General features: G+C 47.0%; 1 protein-coding gene across 1 annotated transcript in view; it reads left to right on the top strand.

The window, feature by feature from the left end:
* RAMP1 (receptor activity modifying protein 1) overlaps positions 1–20,146 on the top strand; it is an 81,802-nt gene that overhangs the window by 28,385 nt on the left and 33,271 nt on the right. Inside the window, exon 2 of the mRNA XM_006127409.5 lies at positions 12,297–12,435. Within this exon, the coding sequence (XP_006127471.1) occupies positions 12,297–12,435 (139 nt within the window). The remainder of the gene's footprint in view (positions 1–12,296; positions 12,436–20,146) is intronic.

Here is a 20,146-nt window from a genome sequence, read left to right as displayed (position 1 = left end):
CTGCACCAGCCCCTCTGCATCCTGCCTTCATCTTTGCACGTCTACCTGGGGGCAGAGCCCTGGGGGTATTTCCATGGGGGAGGTGCTATCCCCCACTACTCCCTGGTTCTGCTGCCCCGGCTGAAACTCCTCTGAGAGCCTGTTGTAAAGCTTGAGGTGGATCCTTTTGAGGAGATGCCTTCTTCAGTCGCCCCAAGTTCTGGTTATCCCGAAGGGCTGGGGCTGGGGTTGGAATTAGCCCTCACCTGAGAATCCCTCTTACACTCGTAGGCTTTAAGGCCACAAAGGACCTTCGTAATCATCTAGTCTGATCTCCTGCACCTTGCAGGCCACAGATCATCACCCACCCACTTGTAATAGACCCCTCACCTCTGGCTGGGGGGCACTAGAATCTTGACTGAAAGCCTTCCAGTTGCAGAGAATCCGCCATTTACTCTAGTTTAAACCAGCGGGTGACCTGTACCCCTCTACCCCCAGGATCTCTGCTTCTCTGCCTAGGATGAAAAGTCATTCAGAGCTCCCCCATCTAGTGTCCCATCACTGGCTGTTGGAAATATTTAAGACTGCCTTCCGTGGCATATGGCCTATCCTTGATCCGTCTTAGCAGACCATCCCCTCGATAAACGTATCAAGTTCAGTCTTCATACAAGTTTGGCTTTTGGCTCGCATTACTCATTCAACATTGGGCATTGACTTAAATATCTCCTCTCTTTCCCTGCTGAAAAGTCTCCAAGAGGTCGCCATGTGAGTCTGTGTCTGCAAAAGCAACAAGGAGTCCTGTGGCACCTTAGACTCACAGGTTTTTAGGGCATAAACTTTCACCTCCTCATTGACTTTCCCTGGTGTTTATTTCTCAGATGTATTTATAAGCAGCAGTCGTATTTCTCCTCATCTTTCATGATAAGTAATTTTGAGTTGGGAAATAAACTTTCTGGTTTCAAATACGTCAGAACAGAATATTTTTGACCATTTTGAAACTTTTCCTCCAAAACGGAGTCTGAAATTTATCAAAACCAGCCCTGTTTTGTGATTAGCTTTAGTTTAAAAAATCAGCATTTTTTCAACAAAAAAAAGTTTGTCAGAAAATTTCCAGTCAGCTCTAACTATTAGACATTGATATCACTTGGATCCAGACTTTGAGCTGTATTTGTTAATTTTGGACTGAACATTATTATAGCATCGGTTTGGGAAGCCTTTTGCCATTGATGTCAAAGAACAGGCCCTAGTTCACAGGGTTTTGTTTCCATTCCCTGACTGGATGACTTATAACAGACTCACGCTTCCAGTGGAAATACTCAGGTTATAAATTCAGAGCTTGCTTTGTCTAAATGTTTTCTAATTTTCCTTTAAAATGCGCTATTTCTATGCACATTCCTACCTATTCACTAGTATAACCACAGAAAGCAAAGCAGACTCAACACATTCATTACAAATTGGCAGGGGCGGTGGGTATCATAGACAGGGGAAGGCACAGCCTTCCCAAACCACCAGCCTGGCCCCGCCCATTCTCCGCCCCCCTGTAGGCGTATTGGGGGTGGAGTGTTGCTGCCCCCGAGCTCCCGCCCTCACCAAACTCCTGGCTGGGGAAACTGTGGCCGTGCACCTTCCCCCCCCATGACAAAAACTAATTTTCCTCTTGTGTTATTAACACCTTCTCAATCACTTCCTGCATCTGATGAAGTGCATTCCAGCCCATGAAAGCTTCTGCCCAAATAATTCTGTTAGTCTTTAAGGTGCCACAGGACTCCTCGTTGTTATGGCTACCCCTCTGAGACTTCTCTAAGGACCTGTGACCCTCTGCCCTAAAAGGATACGTCTACACTAGCTCGTTAGTTCGAGCTAGCTAGGGTAATGAGGGCAAGCAGAGTTGCGTTACGAGGAATAACGATAGTTTGAATTAGGATCTTTAATTCGAACTACCTACTCCGTGCCGCGTGTAGCCACAGGCACAGAGTTCGGACTAAGGGGGATTTTAAAATGGCAGCGCCCGGGAACATGCAAATGAAGCCTGGGATATTTAAACAAGCTAGTGTAGACGTATCCAAACGCATTAACAGCAGAGGTGGCATTTATTTTTCCAAATTATTATAATGGATTGGTGCCAAGGCAGGCTTCTCACGGGTATGTGTGCGACTTGCTTGCCCCCTCCTTGTAATCATCGATACTCTAACCCGTTAGTATGTTCTATATAAGTACATCAGTCAAGGCAGCCTGACATGACAGGAAAGCCTTGCCACGCAATAGAGCACACATGATCAGTTTCATGTGCTTCAGGTCAGGGAAGCAGATTGGTGGACACCTTCCGCCGGGCTTAAGCCAAAGCCGTGCAGCTTGAATCTTGCTTTGGTTCCCAGCCCTGCAGTGAGGAGCTGCCAAAAGACTCCCCCAACCACTTCCCCTTTGCTTGTCACACATTTTGTGCCAACCACGGGGCACCCTGCCGGCAAAGCTGCTCCTATAGGCCTCAGCACAGCAACGCACCTAGACACAGCCTTCCCTCACGCACCTGCCTAGGCATGGTGCTGAAAAGGGTCCGTGAAGCAGCACCTGGCTGGAAAGTTACCCTTTGCTCCTGAGCACTGTGCAGTGAAGGGCAGGGTTCGACTGGTATAACTTGAAAAGGGGGCTGGAGATACATTTCATGTAAACGTTTTACAATCAAGACTGGATGTCTTGCCAAAAATCAGGCTCCTGCTCACCCAGAGGCTGTATGGGCTGGAGAGAGGAGTCTCTCTGTGAAGTTTTACAGACCATGTTAGGCAGGAGTTCAGGCAAGGTGACTAACAGGTCCTTCTGGCTTTCAGATCCAAGAACAACACTCTCAATAATTCTGAGCTTGGTTCAATCCTCATTTGGTTTGGCTTTCCTTGAGAAATGCCTACTGCTTCCCACAATTCCTTGGGTTTTCTCCTCCTCCTCATTCACCCCCACCACCTGTAGGAATCAGTTGTGAAATAGGATAAAAGCACTGTAAGAGCAACGTCTGAGATGAACTAAAGAGAGAGATGCAGAACTTTCCTCAGCAGTTGGGGATGAATTGTATAGAATCTGGAGGTCTGAAGTATGAGGCCCAATCTACTTGGAAAGATTCCCATTGACTTCAAAGGAGACTGGATCAGGTTAGTAGGGGACAAAGGAAGCTTAGAATTGTGTGCTCTGGTTTTGTATTGTTTAGTGCAACAGAACTCTGATTCTTCAGCCCACTCAGATCTCTCTGGGATTACAGCGGGGTCTCATTCTTGGCCCAGAGGCATGGTCCCAGCTGGAGCGATTGCGTAATCCAGCCTGGGACTCCCAGCAGGCCAGGAGGGGGCCAGTCTATTACTGCCCCACTCCCCAGGCCTGTCCCTTCCCACCATAACCTTGCCCTCTCCTTCCCAGAGTTTGGGGGGCCAGTAATCTACAGGCCATCCCCACCCGCCCACTGGGAGTACAGGACCAGATTGTGTATCCGCCTCCCCCCAGCCAGGACTAGCCCCCAGGCCAGGAGTTTAAAACCCCTGGATTAGAGAAACAGGAAAATATTTAATGGACAACTCCATTCATAGCGGATCTGTGATGTGACAAAAATTCAGCCCCAGCTTAATCTTCAACCCGATCAAAACTACCTGTGTTTCCTGGGCTGCTAGGATAGTTGTAATATGGTATATTTTTTACAACGGGAATAAGTAGCTGTTCCAACATAACTAATATTCTTTACAGCAAGACCTACTGAACCAATGGTTACATGACCACTATTGATTTGCAGAATGCTTATAATTAAGATTTGGTTGCAAGTGTCCACTGCCTTTTGGGTTCATGTTTGAGTATGCATCTGAAATTGCATTTTGCTTTGTTTGGGGTTGAAACCACGAGAAACTAGTGTACCTAACTGAAGCAATAAATCTCCGCCTCCCTCTGAGGGAAAGAAGAGGGCACTTTGCCTAAATCTATCTCTACGTTCAGAAACCATGGGAAACTTTTGGCTGACTCTGCAACACTTTTAAGTTTTGTAACAAAATGAAAAGCCGGGTGAGTTTCTCTTGCTCTTGGATTTAGTTATAGAGTCTTCATCGAGCTCAACCCAGCTGGCAGACAAGTTTCAGAGGACAAAAAAGTCCACTCTGCAAAGCTGTAAATATTCTAATTTGGGCAGGGCATCCCCTCTCTGCTGAAAAGAATCAGCCTCTGAAGGCTTTAAGGAACTATCCTGGTAAGACCAGGTCTACACTATGGGAGAAAGTCGACCTAATCTACACAACTCCAATGACATGAATAGCATAGCTGGAGTAAATGTACCTTAATTTGAGTTATTGTGCTGTCCCCATTGTGGGGGGTTAATGGGAAAAACTCTCCCATTGACTCCCCTTATTCTTCGGGACCCCATGGCGTACCAAAGTCAACAGGAGTGCAATCAGTAGTTGATTTATGGGTCTTTACTAGACTCGCTAAATCAACCCCTACGAGATTGATCCCTACAGCACTGATCCCCCAGTAAGTGGAGACACGGCCTTAATGAGGTCCGTAACCTGACTATATTGAGCCTGATCCATGTTGTGGTACATGGACTTCCTGTAAAAAGTTTCTAGTGCTGGCTCTTTTCCTTGAGAAGCTATGTTCGCTCTGGCTCCAGCCTAGTCCCTTGCTTATGCATGCCTGTTTCCTTCAAAATTGGCAGGAGGTGTCACTGGAAGTTTGGGCTGCCAAAACTGAGAGATATGTGGCTTCTTTGTTGTTTCCAGGGTCTGAGCATAAACCAGGGTTCTTAAGAAATGGGCATGTCTGTAACAAGCAGATTATAAATATTTATAAACACGGTGGTTTTGTAAGTGCCTGGTGCTTGTGTTGCGTGCTAATCTGCAGAAGCAGTAGGACAAGTTCATCTTCAAAATAATCATTATATTTACTAATAAGTGAATCAGTATGTTATGGTTACAAAAACAAGCTCTGGTAATAAGCATGTGGGATGTAGCAATCGTTGAGAAACACAGTGTAGCTGCAGCTACAGTCCAAGCCTTGGCAGAGGGGATGGTCTAGCGTAGCCCATATTCTAAAGACAATACAGGCAGTCCCCGGGTTACGTACAAAATAGGGACTGTAGGTTTGTTCTTAAGTTGAATTTGTATGTAAGTCAGAACTGGTACATATTGTAGGGGAAACTCTAGCCAAACATTTCTCCAGAGCTCAGTTTTATTCTCCCACGCCTCACTTCCCTCAGTCCTTTATTCTCAAGCTGAGGTGTCTGCTGAGAAAAGCTGCTCCGCGTCTCCCTGGTCTGCTGGGGGGGGGGGGGGCGCTAGCTTTGCGTCTCCCTGGTCTGCTGGGGGGAAAGCAGCTAGTGCGGGGTTGCCTCACCCCGTTTGTAAGTAGGGATCCAATGTAAGTCGGATCCATGTAACCCGGGGACTGCCTGTATAACAAAATCTGCTAATCTGGTCAATGTATCAGTGATCCGGAGATGCAGAGCCCTGCCTGTGAGCAAAGTTATAACTAGTCAGATGCTTGAGAATGACCAAAAACAAAAAACAAAAAAACCCTCCTGCCTTACAAAAGTGCAGCATTGTTTCTTCTACTTCCTACAGCTGTATTCTTTGCACTGTGGATTGGTTTGCTTGTAATTTATATTACAACATTGTTAGCTAAAAACATGGGCTCTCTTCCCTGTTGAATACAATAGGTATGTTCCTATAGACACCTGCGTACAACATGCAGGTGTTCCCTTCTGATTTGGTGTTTCTGGCCCTCACTCCTTCACCACTCCGCTGCTTGCTGACTTTTCCTCCTCCTTTTTTTTCTTAAATTTATATAATTCTTCCTTTCTCTACCTTTTCCTCAACACTCAGCTGCTTTAGGGCCCAAACACTGGGGAATAAAACCAGATGGCCACTGCTATCTGTCTGCAGTAATCCATGCAAATCCATCATGTAATATTTGGCTGTCCCTAATGATTTGTCTGTCCGTTCTGGGGCAGTTTACTCTCCTCTCTGGCTTTTACTGTGACAGACATTTATTATTTTCTTTGGTTACTGCAGATCTCTTTCCTTTGGCCTCATGGTCTGTGTTTAGTTTGATTTTTCTTCCTGAATGTCTTGCATGTCACTCACTTGTATTTTGGCTTCTTTGCATTTTCTCCTTCAGTTTTTTTGCTTGTCTCACTATTTTTTTCAATCTTCTTGTTCTGCTTCTCTTTTCATAGTGCTGTGCTCTGCTTTCCTTTGTCTCATTACTTTTCTTCTCCTCTTGTTTCTTTTTTCCTTCTCTTCTTTTCTATCCTTGCCTGGAGTTGTGTTTGTGCATTTTTTGTTTTTCTTCTTATGGCTGCACTGGAAATGCTGTAGAGATCTAGTGTAAGATTCGGAGTTAACAACAGTGATGCTGCCTTTTTTGACGGAAAAGCCAAATCCGTGTTTGCCACCCTACTTGTGTTTAGCAGACCTTGTTGTTGGCAGGCAGAGTTGGAATGGAGACGCTTTACAAATTTCTATGGTAAGATGATTTCATACTGAGGCTGTCGCCTTCAGTGTTGCACTTAGTAAGAATATTATTGTTGGTGAAACAGAACAAAAAGTTGTTGAATGCTTCCAGCCTAGCAGCACTGTGAAGGGCTGTCCTGTTTGCCAGCCCCAGGGGCTGTTGTGATTTAAAAATGGATTGTTCTCCGACAGCAGCTGGAGTGACCACGGAGCAGTGCAGTGCCTGGCCTGGTGGAGCTATTGGAGTTGGTGTACAGCTCCGGCCCCATCACACCTCATGGACACATGCAGTTCCAAACTGTGACAGAACGATATTCCGCGCAGCCACCCTGAAAATGGCTTTCACGTCCCACGATGCGCCTCTCCCCCTTCAGGCTGAGGAATGGAGATCTCAGCAGAAGACATTATATTTAATAAACTAAATCAGCCCTCGGGGATGCCCCTTTGAGTTGCTGCCAGAGCTGCTGGGGTTCATCAAAAGCACATGCATTCCCCATCAAGTGCTGAAGAATTGGACTTCAACATTTCGTTGCTAGGACAACAGTCTCCCCTTCAGCTTAAGCCTTTGCTGAAGTTGTTTCTAAAACTGCACCTACTTAAGAACATGGTCCAGATCTTTTGAATAATATACAAAATATTGGGTCTTGTTACTGATCTTCATAAACAAAGCCCTTGGTTGCTAGAGACTCAGGTGTGTTGCTGTTGGGTTGCTGGTCTGTGCTGAGTTATTGTAATGTTGAGTTTCAGGTGGTCTGTGCTCATTTGTCCTGGAAATAAATTGTGTATAGGAGGATATGGTCAGGGCTGATAGTGGCAAACTTTTGCCCTCAGTTAGAGGATGTGACGTGGAAGTGATTCGCTTGATCCACACAGACTGTAAGTCATGATTCACAGCATGTCATTCACTCGGCTGTTCACAACCGGGTGCAAATGTGGCTACTTGCTGTCACGTAGGCCGGGTCCGGAGTGTGGCACCATACCATGTCCAACTCAGCCTCTTATCATGTGCTGACTAACAAAGGATGGTCTGTTTTGGAAGCCAGAGCAAGATCTCTTTGGCTTCTACTACAAACCATGAATCTGGTGTCTCCACCCAAATATGGACCAACGTTTACCCGCTATAAATGTCATGGACAAGCATTTAAGGAGCCGTGCTTTATGTTATGTCAGAGTGAGGAATAGAACTCCCTTCTGCGTGCTCTTCTGGAGCCAAACAGCTTGGAGGGTTTCAATAAGATGAGACAAACCGGTGTGAATTATTCCAGCCGCTGCTGCTGCTGCTGCTACAACATAGGCAGGATAAAAATGTCCAGGGCTTTCAATCCTCATGTGTCAGTCGTAAATTCATCCCCGGATAAGCTCAGGAAGCAACATAACTACTGGGCTATATGATTGCACTATTGGATGCTTCGTGGGGGATATTTATACCTTTCTTTGAATAGCCCAGTGCTAGAAAAAGACTTTTGGACTAGATAGAATTTACCAGTCTCTTTCTGTGTCAATGTTTATGTTCTTCCCATATGTCTTCCCAGGCCTTGGGAGCAGTTCCTATATCTAGGCTCCTGTGTGGGGAGCTCATGGCTGCCAAGCTTTTGTGTCAAGCTGGAAACAGTCATTTAACATGCAATATAAGGGCAACCCTGTCCTCCAGATACCGTCTCCTACTCTGGAACTGGAATGTTGGAGAGGAGAGCCGGGTACAGTTCTTGTTGGAGCAGCGTCTTCTTTCTCACGAAGGGTCATTTCTGCAGGGGTCTGGTGTAGAAGGATGTTCCTGAGAACAGGGATGCTAATGACACTCCAGTTACATGGACAGAGCGGAGAGGAGGCTTCCTGACATATTCGTTGGCTGGCTTATGTCGGTGAGGGTGTCTCTACACAGCACAGTTATTTCAGAATAACTTTCCTGGTGTCTACACAGCCAAACCGAAATCGAAATAGCGGAGCGCTTATTTTGAATTTGGTAAACCTCATTCCATGAGGAATAGTGCCAAATTCAAAATAGCTAAATTGAAATAGCGCTGTGTAGATGCTTATTTCGAAATAGGGGGCCTCCAGCCCTTCCCAGGGTGCCCTGGTGGCTACTCTGGGCACAACCAGGAAAACTCTTCGGTTTCCGCCCCCAGCCCCAGAGCCCTTAAAGGGGTAGACTCTGGCCACAGTGCCTGTGCCAGCTGCAAACCTGCCAGCCCAGAGCCAGCAGTACGTGCACCTGGCCCAGCATGAGCCAGAAACCCAGTGGCACCCAGCCCTTCACTGGTCCCCAGGAGCAGGCTGGCAGCTCCCAGGAGCCTGCCAGGGGCCACAAAAGGCGGGCACCTTCCTGGTCTAGTGTGGAGATCGTGGACCTCATTGAGGTTTGGGAGGAGGCCTCCAATGTCCACAATCTCCACACTAAACACAGGAATGCGGCTGACTACAGGCTGATGGCTGACAGCCTGGCCATCAAAGGCCACGCACGCACCCAGGAGCAGGTGCGCATGAAAATAAAAGAGCTGCAGCAGGCCCATGCCAGGGCCTCTGGGGGCAGCCCCCAACCAGGGGCTGACCCATTTCCCTACCCCTATTACGATGCCCTGGACCGCATCCTGGGGGGTCAGACGGTCCGTGCCCCCCAGGTGGTCATCGACCCTGGGGCACAGGGTCCTGCTCATGACACCCAGGAGGAGGAGGATGGCCAGGAGCCGCAGGAGCCTGGAGGGAGTGTGCCCTGCACCCAGGACCCCTGAGCCATCCCAGCAAGCCTGTCGCCAGTGTCATCCGAGGCTGGGGAGGCATCGACATGTGAGTGCCATCACTGTCCCCTTATGCGGGGGGAGGGGGACCAGGGAACATGCCTGTGGGCCTTGCTGACCACGGAGCACTCAGCAACCTGTGCATATGCCGTGCCACCCTAGGCCATGGCCTGTTACCCACATGCATGTATGTATGAAGGCACATGACATGCACCTGACCCCAGGGAGGGACACTGCACCATGCCCTCCCTCCACAAGCCCCCTCTACACAGAGGCAGGGCACATCTCCCCTTTCCCCCAACACCCACATTATATACAGCACAGGGGCCAGCTCACACTCTGGGGATAGCAGGACATGATGGTGCGGAGACCTGCTGTCCTCGCCTTGCAGAGGGGGGCTGGGCTTCACTCACTGTGTCCCCAGGGAGAACTGACCACTTCTCGTGTTTCTCCACAGCCGCAGCAGCTGCGAGTGCAGGGCGCACCACCCTGCCCAGGGCACCCTCCTGCACCCGGGCCCTCAGCAGGCTGACCTGGAACCAGGAGGAGTATCAGTGGCAGCACCTGGAGCTCCTGCGAAGGCAGGTCTTCTGCCAGGAGCACTGGGTGCAGGAGACCTGCAGCTGCGGCAGGAGACCTGCAGCTGCGGCGGGAGAGCTTGCAGGAGCTGCTTGACCAGGGGTGTGTCATCTGCGACCACCTGCAGACCCTGGTGCAGAGATTGCTGCCGCTCCAGCCCCTGTGGCCGCCCCAGCTTTCTCTCCTCCTCCCACTCCTGCTCCCCCTCCTGCTTCTTCCTCCCCCGCTTCCCACCCGCCCCACCCTCCATACCTGCTCCGTGCCCCGGGATGCCGAGGCCTCTGCACCCGCAGTGCTGGGAGACAGGTGGACCAGCAAGACCCCCAATCCTGAGCTTATCCTTCCCTTCCTCCCCTTGCCTCCCCCTTCCAGCTCCCTCCTCCCAGGTTTACCCCTCCCCTCTCCCACCCTCATTCCCCCTTACCCCAGTTATGGTCAATAAAGAGAGTTTGGTTTTGGCAACACATGTGTTTTTACTGTACATCAGGAAGGGGGTTAGGGAGGGGGAAGTGAAAGGACGTGAGGGTGGACTAAGGCATAAGGCCCCAGTGGGGCACGCCAGAGAGACTTCACTCCTCTGGGTGGAAGCTCTACCGCAGGGCCTCCAGGATACGGACAGCTCCCCCGATGGGCCCTCCTGGATGGCAGCTGTGCGGGGCTATGCATAGAAGCCAGCCAAGTGGTCAGCCTCTGCCATCCAGGCTGACAGGAAAGCCTCCCCCTTCCTCTCGCACAAATTATGCAGCACACAACATACTGCCACCACGTGTGGAATATTCCACTCGGAGAGGTCCAGGTGGGTGAGGAGGCATTTAAATCAGGCCTTCAACCAGCCAAATGCCCCCTCCTCCATGATGCGTGCCCTTCCGAGCTTGGCATTAAAGGCCTGTCGGGAGGGGTTGAGGTGTCCCGTGTAGGGCTTCATGAGCCAAGGTTGTAGTGGGTAGGCTGCATCCCCCACCAGGCACACAGGCACGTCCACATCCCCAACCCTGATGTGGCAGTCGGGGAAGAAGGTCCCAGTGTGCAGCCCGGTTGTGTGCTTTGCTGGACCAGCCCACGTTAATGTCCATTAACTGGCCCTGGTGGTCAGACACAGCCTGCAGAATGACCAAGAAGTATCCCTTCTGGTTTATGTTCATGGCGGCCTGGTGTTCCAGGGCACGGATGGGGATGTGCGTCCCGTCGATTGCCCCCCCCGCAGTTGGGGAAGCCCAGGGCACCAAACTCCTTGATCACCGCGTCCAAATCAGTGAGGCGGATGACTCTGTGGACCAGCTCTCTATTGATGGCCTTGACCACCTGCAGAGGGACGCACAAAACCACCGAGAGTCACTCGGATGCCAGGGTGGCTGAGAGTGCTCCTTCCCCGCCGCTGCCCCGTGCCCCCACTCCCAGAAGCAACCCCCCCTGCAATCCTGGCCAATGTGGGCAGTCCATAGTGTGGCTAGGACAGACCAAACCCTCCCGGGGAGGGGACTTTCACCATCTCCCCCCCCTTTCCCTAGGGCAGCCCGTACCCTCCTCGCACCCCACCCCTCCTGGCACAGTGGTTGGAGACTGCCATACCTGCATGAGCACTGCTCCGATGGTGGATCTCCCCATGCCGAACTGGTTCACCATGGATCGGTAGCTATCCAGAGTGGAGAGCTTCCAGAGGGCGATAGCCACACACTTGTGGAGGGGGATGGCTGGCCTCGTGCGTGTCCCGTTGCCGCAGAGCAGGGGCGAGCCACTCGCAGAGCTCGAGGAACTTCATCCTGTAGTTCTGGGTTCATTGTTGGTCTCCCCAGCGCTCCAGGACGATATGGTCCCACCAGTCGCTGCTGGTGTCAAGACGCCAGATGCAGCGGGGCACGCTGGCATCCGGGCAGTGCTGCTGCCAGGCAGTCTCCAGAAATTGCAGCCAGGCTCGCAGCAACGTGTCCAAAATGAGCACCAGAGTGCCCGGGGCAGCTCTGGCTCCATGGTACTGAGTGCTGTGGTGTCCCGAGTCAGGGCAACCACAGCAGACAGAGAGAAAAATGCTTTGCTGTCCCTCAGTGAAGTAGGCAGGCAAGCAGGGAAAGCTGAGAACCGGCTGTCCAGGGGGGTCCCTTTAAGTACAAGCCTCAGATAGCCTCAGGCAGGAGCCACACAAAGCAACTACTGACCTGATGCTCTGCTGGAACCGGTTTCAGCTGTCTTTAAATGTGATTAGCGTCCAATCATTGTGGACAAGCTATTTCAAAATAGCAAAACGCTATTTCAAAATGCATTTTGTGTGTAGACGCGTTATTTCAAAATAAGATATTTCGAAATAACGCTGTAGTGTAGACATACCCTAAGTTATAATTGCTATTGGTAGAAGAGTGAAAGGAGCCATGAGGCAAACTGTGAGGAAGTGAGGATTCACCCAGACTTACTGCTACGCAGGCGGCGGTTTATACTCCAGAGAAGGGAGAAAAGGCCAGATCCTCAAAATAGGGATGTTACATTTAGTTTAATCAACTAATTGATGGAATTTCCTTGTTCATGTTCTCTCTTCCAGCCCATCACTTTATCGTGGTCACTGCGTGCCATGAAGCAGACTATGGCCAGCTGATGGAGGATTACTGCCTAAGCCAGTTTAAATTTGAGATGGAGGTGATAGGGCAGAAGCTGTGGTGTGACTGGGACGAGACAGCAGAGTAAGTGCCTTGTTGCTCTTCTTTCCTGCCCTGTCCAATCTCACAAAGCAGGGTGTCCTGGGCCAGTGAAAGTTACCCACAGGGTCTTGTTTTCAAGCTGTCTCTCTTAGGGTTAGCACTCTCCTGCCTGAACACCACATGCCCAAGGGGAAACGGGTCACACCTTTGCCCAGTCACCAGTGCAGTGTTTATCAGCTGCACGAAGGAAGATCACATGGTGATTACCATGTACCTTTGACCCAATTGATGTAGCATAATAGTACTACGCATTGTTGTTCAGAACGTTGCTTCTGAAGAAGAGACAGCAGTGTGCTGTGTTATACAACAAACTGTATTACACTGCTTTACAACTGCTGTCAGTTTCCAGAAACTCACTTCAATGCATTACAAATTTTGTAGCTTATTTTCCCATCACTGCTGAAGAGAAATGTCTTGCATACTTTTCTGAATCTATTTCTGTTCTTTCTCAGCTGCCTATCACTTCCATAAGTAAGTGTATCAACAATTCTGTCTGTTTCTCTCTTGCCTTTCTGCCAGTAGGAAATAGCCCTGAAGATGTTGATTTATTTTAAAATAGAACGAAATGGATTGTATCTGGAATGTGTTTGAGCTATTCCTAACAGGCATGTCTAAAAGCCTGAGTTTGTTTTATCAGGAAATGGGAACATAAAAACAACCATGCTGAGTCAAACCAATGGTCCATCTACCCAGTATCCTGTCTTCTGACCATTGCCGATATCATGTGCTTCAGAGGGAATGAACAAAACAGGCAATTACTGATACATCCCCTGTCATCCACTCCAGACTTCTGGCAGTCAGAGGCTAGGACTCCCAGAACATGGAGTTGCATCCCTGGCTATCTTGGCTAATAGCCATTGATGGACCTAACCGCCATGAACTTATCTAGTTTTTCTTGAACCCTGATATAGTCTTGGCCTTTACAGCATCTCCTGCCAGCAAGTTCCAAATGGGACTGGGTGTTGTGTGAAGAAATACTTACTTTTGTTTGTTTTAAACCTGCTGCGTGACAACTTAATTTGGTGACCCCTGGTCTTGTGTTATGAGAAGTAAATAACACTTGCTTATTTACTTTCTCCACACAGTCATGATTTGATAGACCTGTTATATACTCCACGGCTACGTCTACACTGGCACCCTTTTCCAGAAATGCTTAAAATGGAACAGTTTTCCGTTATAAGTATTTCCGGAAAAAGCGCGTCTACATTGGCAGGATGCTTTTCTGGAAAAGCACTTTTCCCAGAAAAGCGTCCGTGGCCAATGTAGACGCGCTGTTCCGTAAAAAAGCCCCGATCATCATTTTTGCGATCGGGGCTTTTTTACAGAAAAGACTACTGTGCTGTCTACGCTGGCCCTTTTCCGGAACAGTTTTTCTGGAAAAGGACTTTTGCCCGAACGGGAGCAGCATAGTTTTTCTGGAAAAACATTAACAATTTTACAGTAGATTGTCATTGCTTTTCTGGAAAAGCAAGCGGCCAGTGTAGACAGCTGGCAAGTTATTCCAGAAAAGCGGCTGCTTTTCCGGAATAAGTGGCCCAGTATAGACACAGCCCACTAGTGTTGTCTCTTTCCAAAGCTGCAAAATCCCAGTCTTTTTAATCTCTCCTCAGATGGAAGCTGTTCCATACACGCAATCATTTTTCTTGCCCTTCTCTGTACCTTTTCCAACTCCAGTATATCTTTTTTGAGGTGGGGGGGACCACAGTTATATGTAATATTCAAGATGAGGGCACACCAGGGATTTATATAGTGGCATTATGGCATTTTCTGCCTTATTATATATCCTTTTCCTAGTGGTTCTTTGGATTGTATTAGCTTTTATTGACTGCTGCTGCACACAGAGTGAATGTTTGCAGAGAACTATCCATAATGACTCTAGACCTGTCTCTTGAGTGGTAACAGCTAATTTAGATTCTGTCATTTTGGGACTGGAATTATGAGATAGTTTTCTAACATGCATTGCTTTGCATGTATCAACATTGAATTCCATCTGCCCTGTCACTCAGTGTTTCTGAGAATTGTTTGTAACTCTTTGCAGTTTGCTTAGGACTTCTCTGCCTTGAGAAATTTTGTTTTGTCTGGGAATTTTGCCACTGGAGATGTTACCTTGTGTATCAAAGATGGACATACATTCATTGACCTTGAGATGGAAAAAGGAGACACATTTGTTGGAAGCCTTTGGGTAAGGATAAAAGGGGTGAAAACCCAGGGTGATGTCCCGGTAAGGGCTATTTCCTTGCTGTGCAGGAAGTAGCTATTACAGCTCCCGTTGACTGTGGGAGTCTCCCACTGAATCACTGGCAGTTGGAGACGGCCCATGACATCTGTTCACACCAGCAGAATACTTTGCTATCTTGGGAAATACAAACTCTTTTTTTTCCTTTTGAGGTATTAATATCAAGGAACAAGTCCGGCTTTTTTATGCCTAACTGGATGGTGTAGGATAAGTTTTTCTTTCCTTTCACTTGGAAATGTTTAAGACTCTGCATTGGAGGGAAAGCAGTATGTTCTCCCAAGCAGGCTCATCTGGTTAGACGAAGTACCATGTGACCTTCCGAATTTCACAGTGATGGGCATTCTGGCTTCTCAGGCATTTTCAGAGGACGCGGGTGGCGGGACCGCCCAGACGCACCACCCACGTTCTTCGCGGCGAGAAAAGCCACTCCGCGTCTCCCTGGTCTGCTGGGGAAGCTCCCCCAGCAGACCAGGGAGATGCGGAGCAAAGCTGCGGAGGACGCGGGTGGCGGGACCGCGGCGCGTCTCGGCGGTCCCGCCGCCCACGTCTCCCTGGTCTGCTGGGGGGGGGGGCGCAACAAGTGCACCTCCCCCCCAGCAGACCAGGCTTTTCTCGCCGCGGAGGACACGGGCGGCAGGAAAAAGCCTGGTCTGCTGGAGGGGGGGCGCACTAGCTGCGCCCCCCCTCCCCCCGGCAGACCAGGGAGATGCGGAGCAGCTTTTCTCGCCGCGGAGGATGCGGGCGGCGGGACCGCCGCGGCACGTCTCGGCGGTCTGCTGGGGGGGGGGGCGCAGCTAGTGCGGGGTTCCCTCACCCCGTTCGTAAGTAGGGATCCGACATAAGTCGGATCCACGTAACCCGGGGACTGCCTGTACTCTGATTGGTGCAGCTGTCTTTCAATGAGGGCTGCCATTTTACTGATGAAACTAGGCATGAAGTCTAGTAGTTTCAGGCTGAGAATTTAACAACACAATTCTTGACAACAACTTGTGTCATTCATGTTCCATGTTTGGTGATGTTAAGCTCTTTCAGACCAGATCCGTAGAACTGGTGCTTTTTACTATTTGTTTTTCCAATGATGCATTTTTTTCTACTGATTCATGTTTCTTGATCATTAGAAGAAACAATTAAAGTATCTCATATATTACATTGCAGTTTTCTGCCAAGCCCTCTGTTTGTAATCAAAGTCAGTAATTCAAATCCAATTTATAAAATATTAGAAACAGAGATGCAGTCTGTTTCTCTCCTGGAACATCCTGCCATGTTGTTTGGATAATAATAAAATAAGTATCTTTAGTTTGGATTGAAATAAATCAACGAGAAGAGGAAGAACATTGAATCTGTAGAACACACTGTCCTGACTTCACAATAAATCACTGGAGATGTGCTTTGTTATATTTCTTTCCCTTTGTGATCAGTGAAATTCCAAAGTGCCTCAGTGTTGCAGACAAGGTGATTTTGGTAAAATATCCAAACACGAGCAAGTAGCAGCAGGGAACCTCGTTCCTAATACTTGCTTATACCCACGTTCAATCTTTAGTGGACGCATCTTCCACCTTTCTCCCCAACACCTTCACATGTAACTATATGGTGCTCTCATAGTACCACTTAAAATTTATGATTATTTATTATTGGTATTGCTGTGGTACCTGAGACCTTGTTGCATTAGGCATTTTGCAAATGACAGTACCTGCCTTGAAGCACTTGCTGTTTTAGACAGCAAGACAGACAAAGACTCTGATGTCTCAGAGGGGCAGCTTGTTAGTCTGCAACTTTAAAAACAATGATTAGTCCTGTGGTTCCTCAGAGACCCAAAAATATATTCATCAGATGAATTGTGGGCTTTACCCATGAAAGCTCATGGTACTGTATGCATTTTTGTGAATCTCTAAGGTGCCACAGGACCCCTCATTGTTTTTAAAGACTTGGAAGGGAAACCAGTGCCCAAAGAGATGAAGTAACTTGCCCAAGGTCACCCGGCAGGCTGTGGCAGAGCCAGGAACATAATCCTGGGTTTCTGAGTCCTTTACTAACAAGCACTATCGGAACTGATCCACTAATTACCCACTAATTCATAGGATACCTCTGACATCTGGGAAGGTCCAGAGGCAAGAATAGCAACTGACTTGTGCTCCTCACACAAGGCTGAGGATTTTGTGCCCCACAGTTGTGAGGGGAGGCAGAACCACCCACCTCTGATATATTTGATGGAAAAAGCTGACCCAGAAAGGAAAATGGATTTTTCCCCGTATAACTTATGTCAGGATGTACCATTTCCAGGGCAGGGGTGTTCAGGATTGTCCTCCAAAGCCCACTGACTTCGGTAGTTGCAGCCTTGCTGGAGAAGATCTGCCTTATTAGCTCCCAGACGTACTGCGTTAAATACTCTGGCTCTAGTACTGTGAGCTTGGCATCTAGGTATTTCTTTTTCAATGCACTTTCCAGAGCTATTGCTTCCAGTCCTATGCCCATGCTAGCATGGCTTTTATTGATCTGTATTGACGCAGAGGGAGGGGAAAGAACATTTATAACCAATGACTGTTCTGGAGAAAACACAATTTTTCCCCAGTAAAGTTAATATAGGAAATCAGCAAGGAAAAATAGAACCCACCGTTAGCCCTTCTTTCCAACATTCATTTTCCCCTATTACAAGCACCTAACATCGTATTAATGTAGAGACTCTGGAGTATTTTTTTCAATAAAGCAAAGTGTAAAAATAAGATCTTACTATCCTCAATACAATAGAGCAGGTTGAAATACATGTCAATGCTATTTAAAAAAAGTATATTGTAAAAAACTTATTTTAAAAAAAAAGAATACCATTCCTCCCACCCTCAATATTGTAAACATTTTTACTTTCAAAAACAGCTTCAGTTTCTCCTCCCCTTTTTTACTCTCACTCTCCTTTTTTCATGACAAAATGGGAAAAGGGGTCATAAAAGCAGAGGGAATTAAAACAGTTTGGTTAAAAAATTCAAATCAGAAAATTTGAAAAAAGAAATTGTTTTGCAAAAACTATTATTGTATAAAAAGCCATTTTTCTTTTTTAATTTATGTAAGAAGTTTTAACAAGTTTACAAGTTCTTTCCATGTAAATATCAGAATTAAAACAATTTCATAACAGATAGCTTTTGTTTAAAGAGACATTACACAGATATATACTTACTGATTCTTTCTGTTTCACAGTGTTGTTACCATGTTTCAGTGTGAACATCATTACAATACCCATGTCAGTTGCAGTGATTGTAATGAATTGAGTGAAATCACTCTAAACACATATATAACTGACTAGGCATGTCTAGCAAATGTTAATATTAAAAAGATAGGTGTGCTTGTTTTGTTTTTTGCAGGTGAATGTACTTTGAATACTGGAAAAAAGGTAACCAAATATCAAAATATTTCTCTGTCCTCTGGCCACTTTGCTAGATGTGTAATTAGCATGTTAATTTTTCCAAAACCTCCCATATTTTTGAACCATTCTTCTGTGATAGGGCAGGGGTTTTTTTGTTCCAATAAGAGGCTACCAATAGCTAAGCAGCTCCTAGAACAGGAAAAATTAATTCTTCATTCCTTTTTGTGTGGCTTCTTTCCACTAGAAAGCTCCTGGAGGATTAATCAAAAAATCATTTGGCAATGAAAATCCTATAGTTTATTATATAAAGTTATGGATTGAACAAAGAACACTCTCTAATGACTGGACATGTTTATCAAATATACTTCAAAATTTCTTCTTTCACCAACATTTCTCCCACATTTCTTCCCATTCTTTCTGTCTATTTTTATATTTAACTTGAGTGGTCTGGGTACCCTCAAAACTGTATCTTAAAGAGATTGTCGTTTATTATGCTCTGTGCTGAGATTGCTGGTTCTCTTTTTCAGGATCAAACAAATTCCTCTGGGGTAATTTGTCTTTCTAGATAATTTCCCCAGTGTTGCATGAACACTTTCTTTGGCTAGAAAGCTGTCTGCAAAGATTGATTAGAAATTAGTTATTTTCATGTTTCCTAACTGACCAGATGCCATTGCGTCTATTATAATCGGCTTGAGAAACACAGTGCCTGACTTGAAAACAGAAATAGATGGGGAGAATGGACCAGTTAAAGTTAGCTTTGATCTTTAAATGAGTTAGAAAAATGTCTTTATAGATAGCTGGCATGCTGTGTGGGAGAGCCATAGGATTGTGATTCAATCTTTGAAGCACTGGTTTGCAGTTTGGGTTAGGGGCTAGATCATTTGCAGTGCGTGTCAGTGGCAAGGGAAAAGACCTTTATTTAATCTCTAGTTCTATCTTAAACCCAGCCAGTAGCTTTTGTTAAAGGACGTATGTAACTTTCCGGAGGGTGGGAGTTTTTATTAATCCACGGTAGCTTAACCATGTTCAGATTTTCACAGTTTTCTTCTTCACTAACTGCCCAATGTTTGGCTGCTCAGCACACTGCCAGTCCACTGCTGCTTACGAGGTGGCTGGCTTTACGGCACCATAGACTTTTTGAAGCAGCTAGTTTAAACTTGCTCAATGGGCCTGTACAGCTAATCTGCTCTCACTCTTGGTATTTATAAAAGGCCATTTTTCATTTTTAAAAAGAGATTTAGAATACATTTTTCAAGCAGCTCTAACAACTGGCTCCCTTTTCTCTGACATCACAGCAGTGGTCTTTGCCCCCATAGCTACGTCATGGTGTGTACTCTGGGATTGCTCTCTGCACTTTTATCTTCCAGGTGGTTTCTACTAAGCGTGTTATCTCTGTGTCATTGGCAAATGTTGGGAACTTTCAGCATTTCATTTGATTGCATGAGCCCCTTTGTTCAGTATGAACCCAGAATTACCTGGTCGATTGGCAGTGCTCTTTAATTCCTAAGTAGGAGAGAATCCGTGCCTCCTTAGATGTACTTGGGAATGCTGAGGAAAAAGCTTAGCTATTGATCTGTACAAATTCCTGTGCAAGGAACTGATGCTGCCCGCTGGCACGCTGATTTTGAATGCTTGCCTTACTCAGTGTTTCTCAGGGTGTGTGTATATAGGGCATGGCAGTTAAGGTAAACTTCTTTTTTTTTTTTGCCACAGCCTGATTTAGGCCAGGTCAACACTAGAACCAGAAAATTGGCTTACGTTATGCAACTCTAGATACATAAATAATGTAGCTAGAGGAGACATGCTTTAAGCTGAGCTTGGTGCTGTCTTCACAGTGGGAGGTCTATGGGAACAAATGCTCCCGTCGACTTCTCTTACTCCTCATGAGTGCTAGGAGTACCAGCACCAACTGGGGGCACCCTCAGCATTCAATTTAGTGGGCCTTAACTAGACCTGATAAATCGAACACCAGAAGATTGATCTCCCATGCATAAGTATTGACTTGGCCTTCTCCATTTGCTTTGATGTTTGTTAAGGTGAGCATTAGGGAGGGAGCAGCAGAGAGAAGAGAGAGTTAATGTGCATTGTGAGACGAGGGTAAGGGG

The sequence above is a fragment of the Pelodiscus sinensis genome, chromosome 7 (genome assembly GCF_052426305.1).
Source record: "Pelodiscus sinensis isolate ZL-2025 chromosome 7, ASM5242630v1, whole genome shotgun sequence".
Classification (NCBI taxonomy): Eukaryota; Metazoa; Chordata; order Testudines; family Trionychidae; genus Pelodiscus; species Pelodiscus sinensis.
This window is presented reverse-complemented; position numbering and strand designations above follow the sequence as displayed.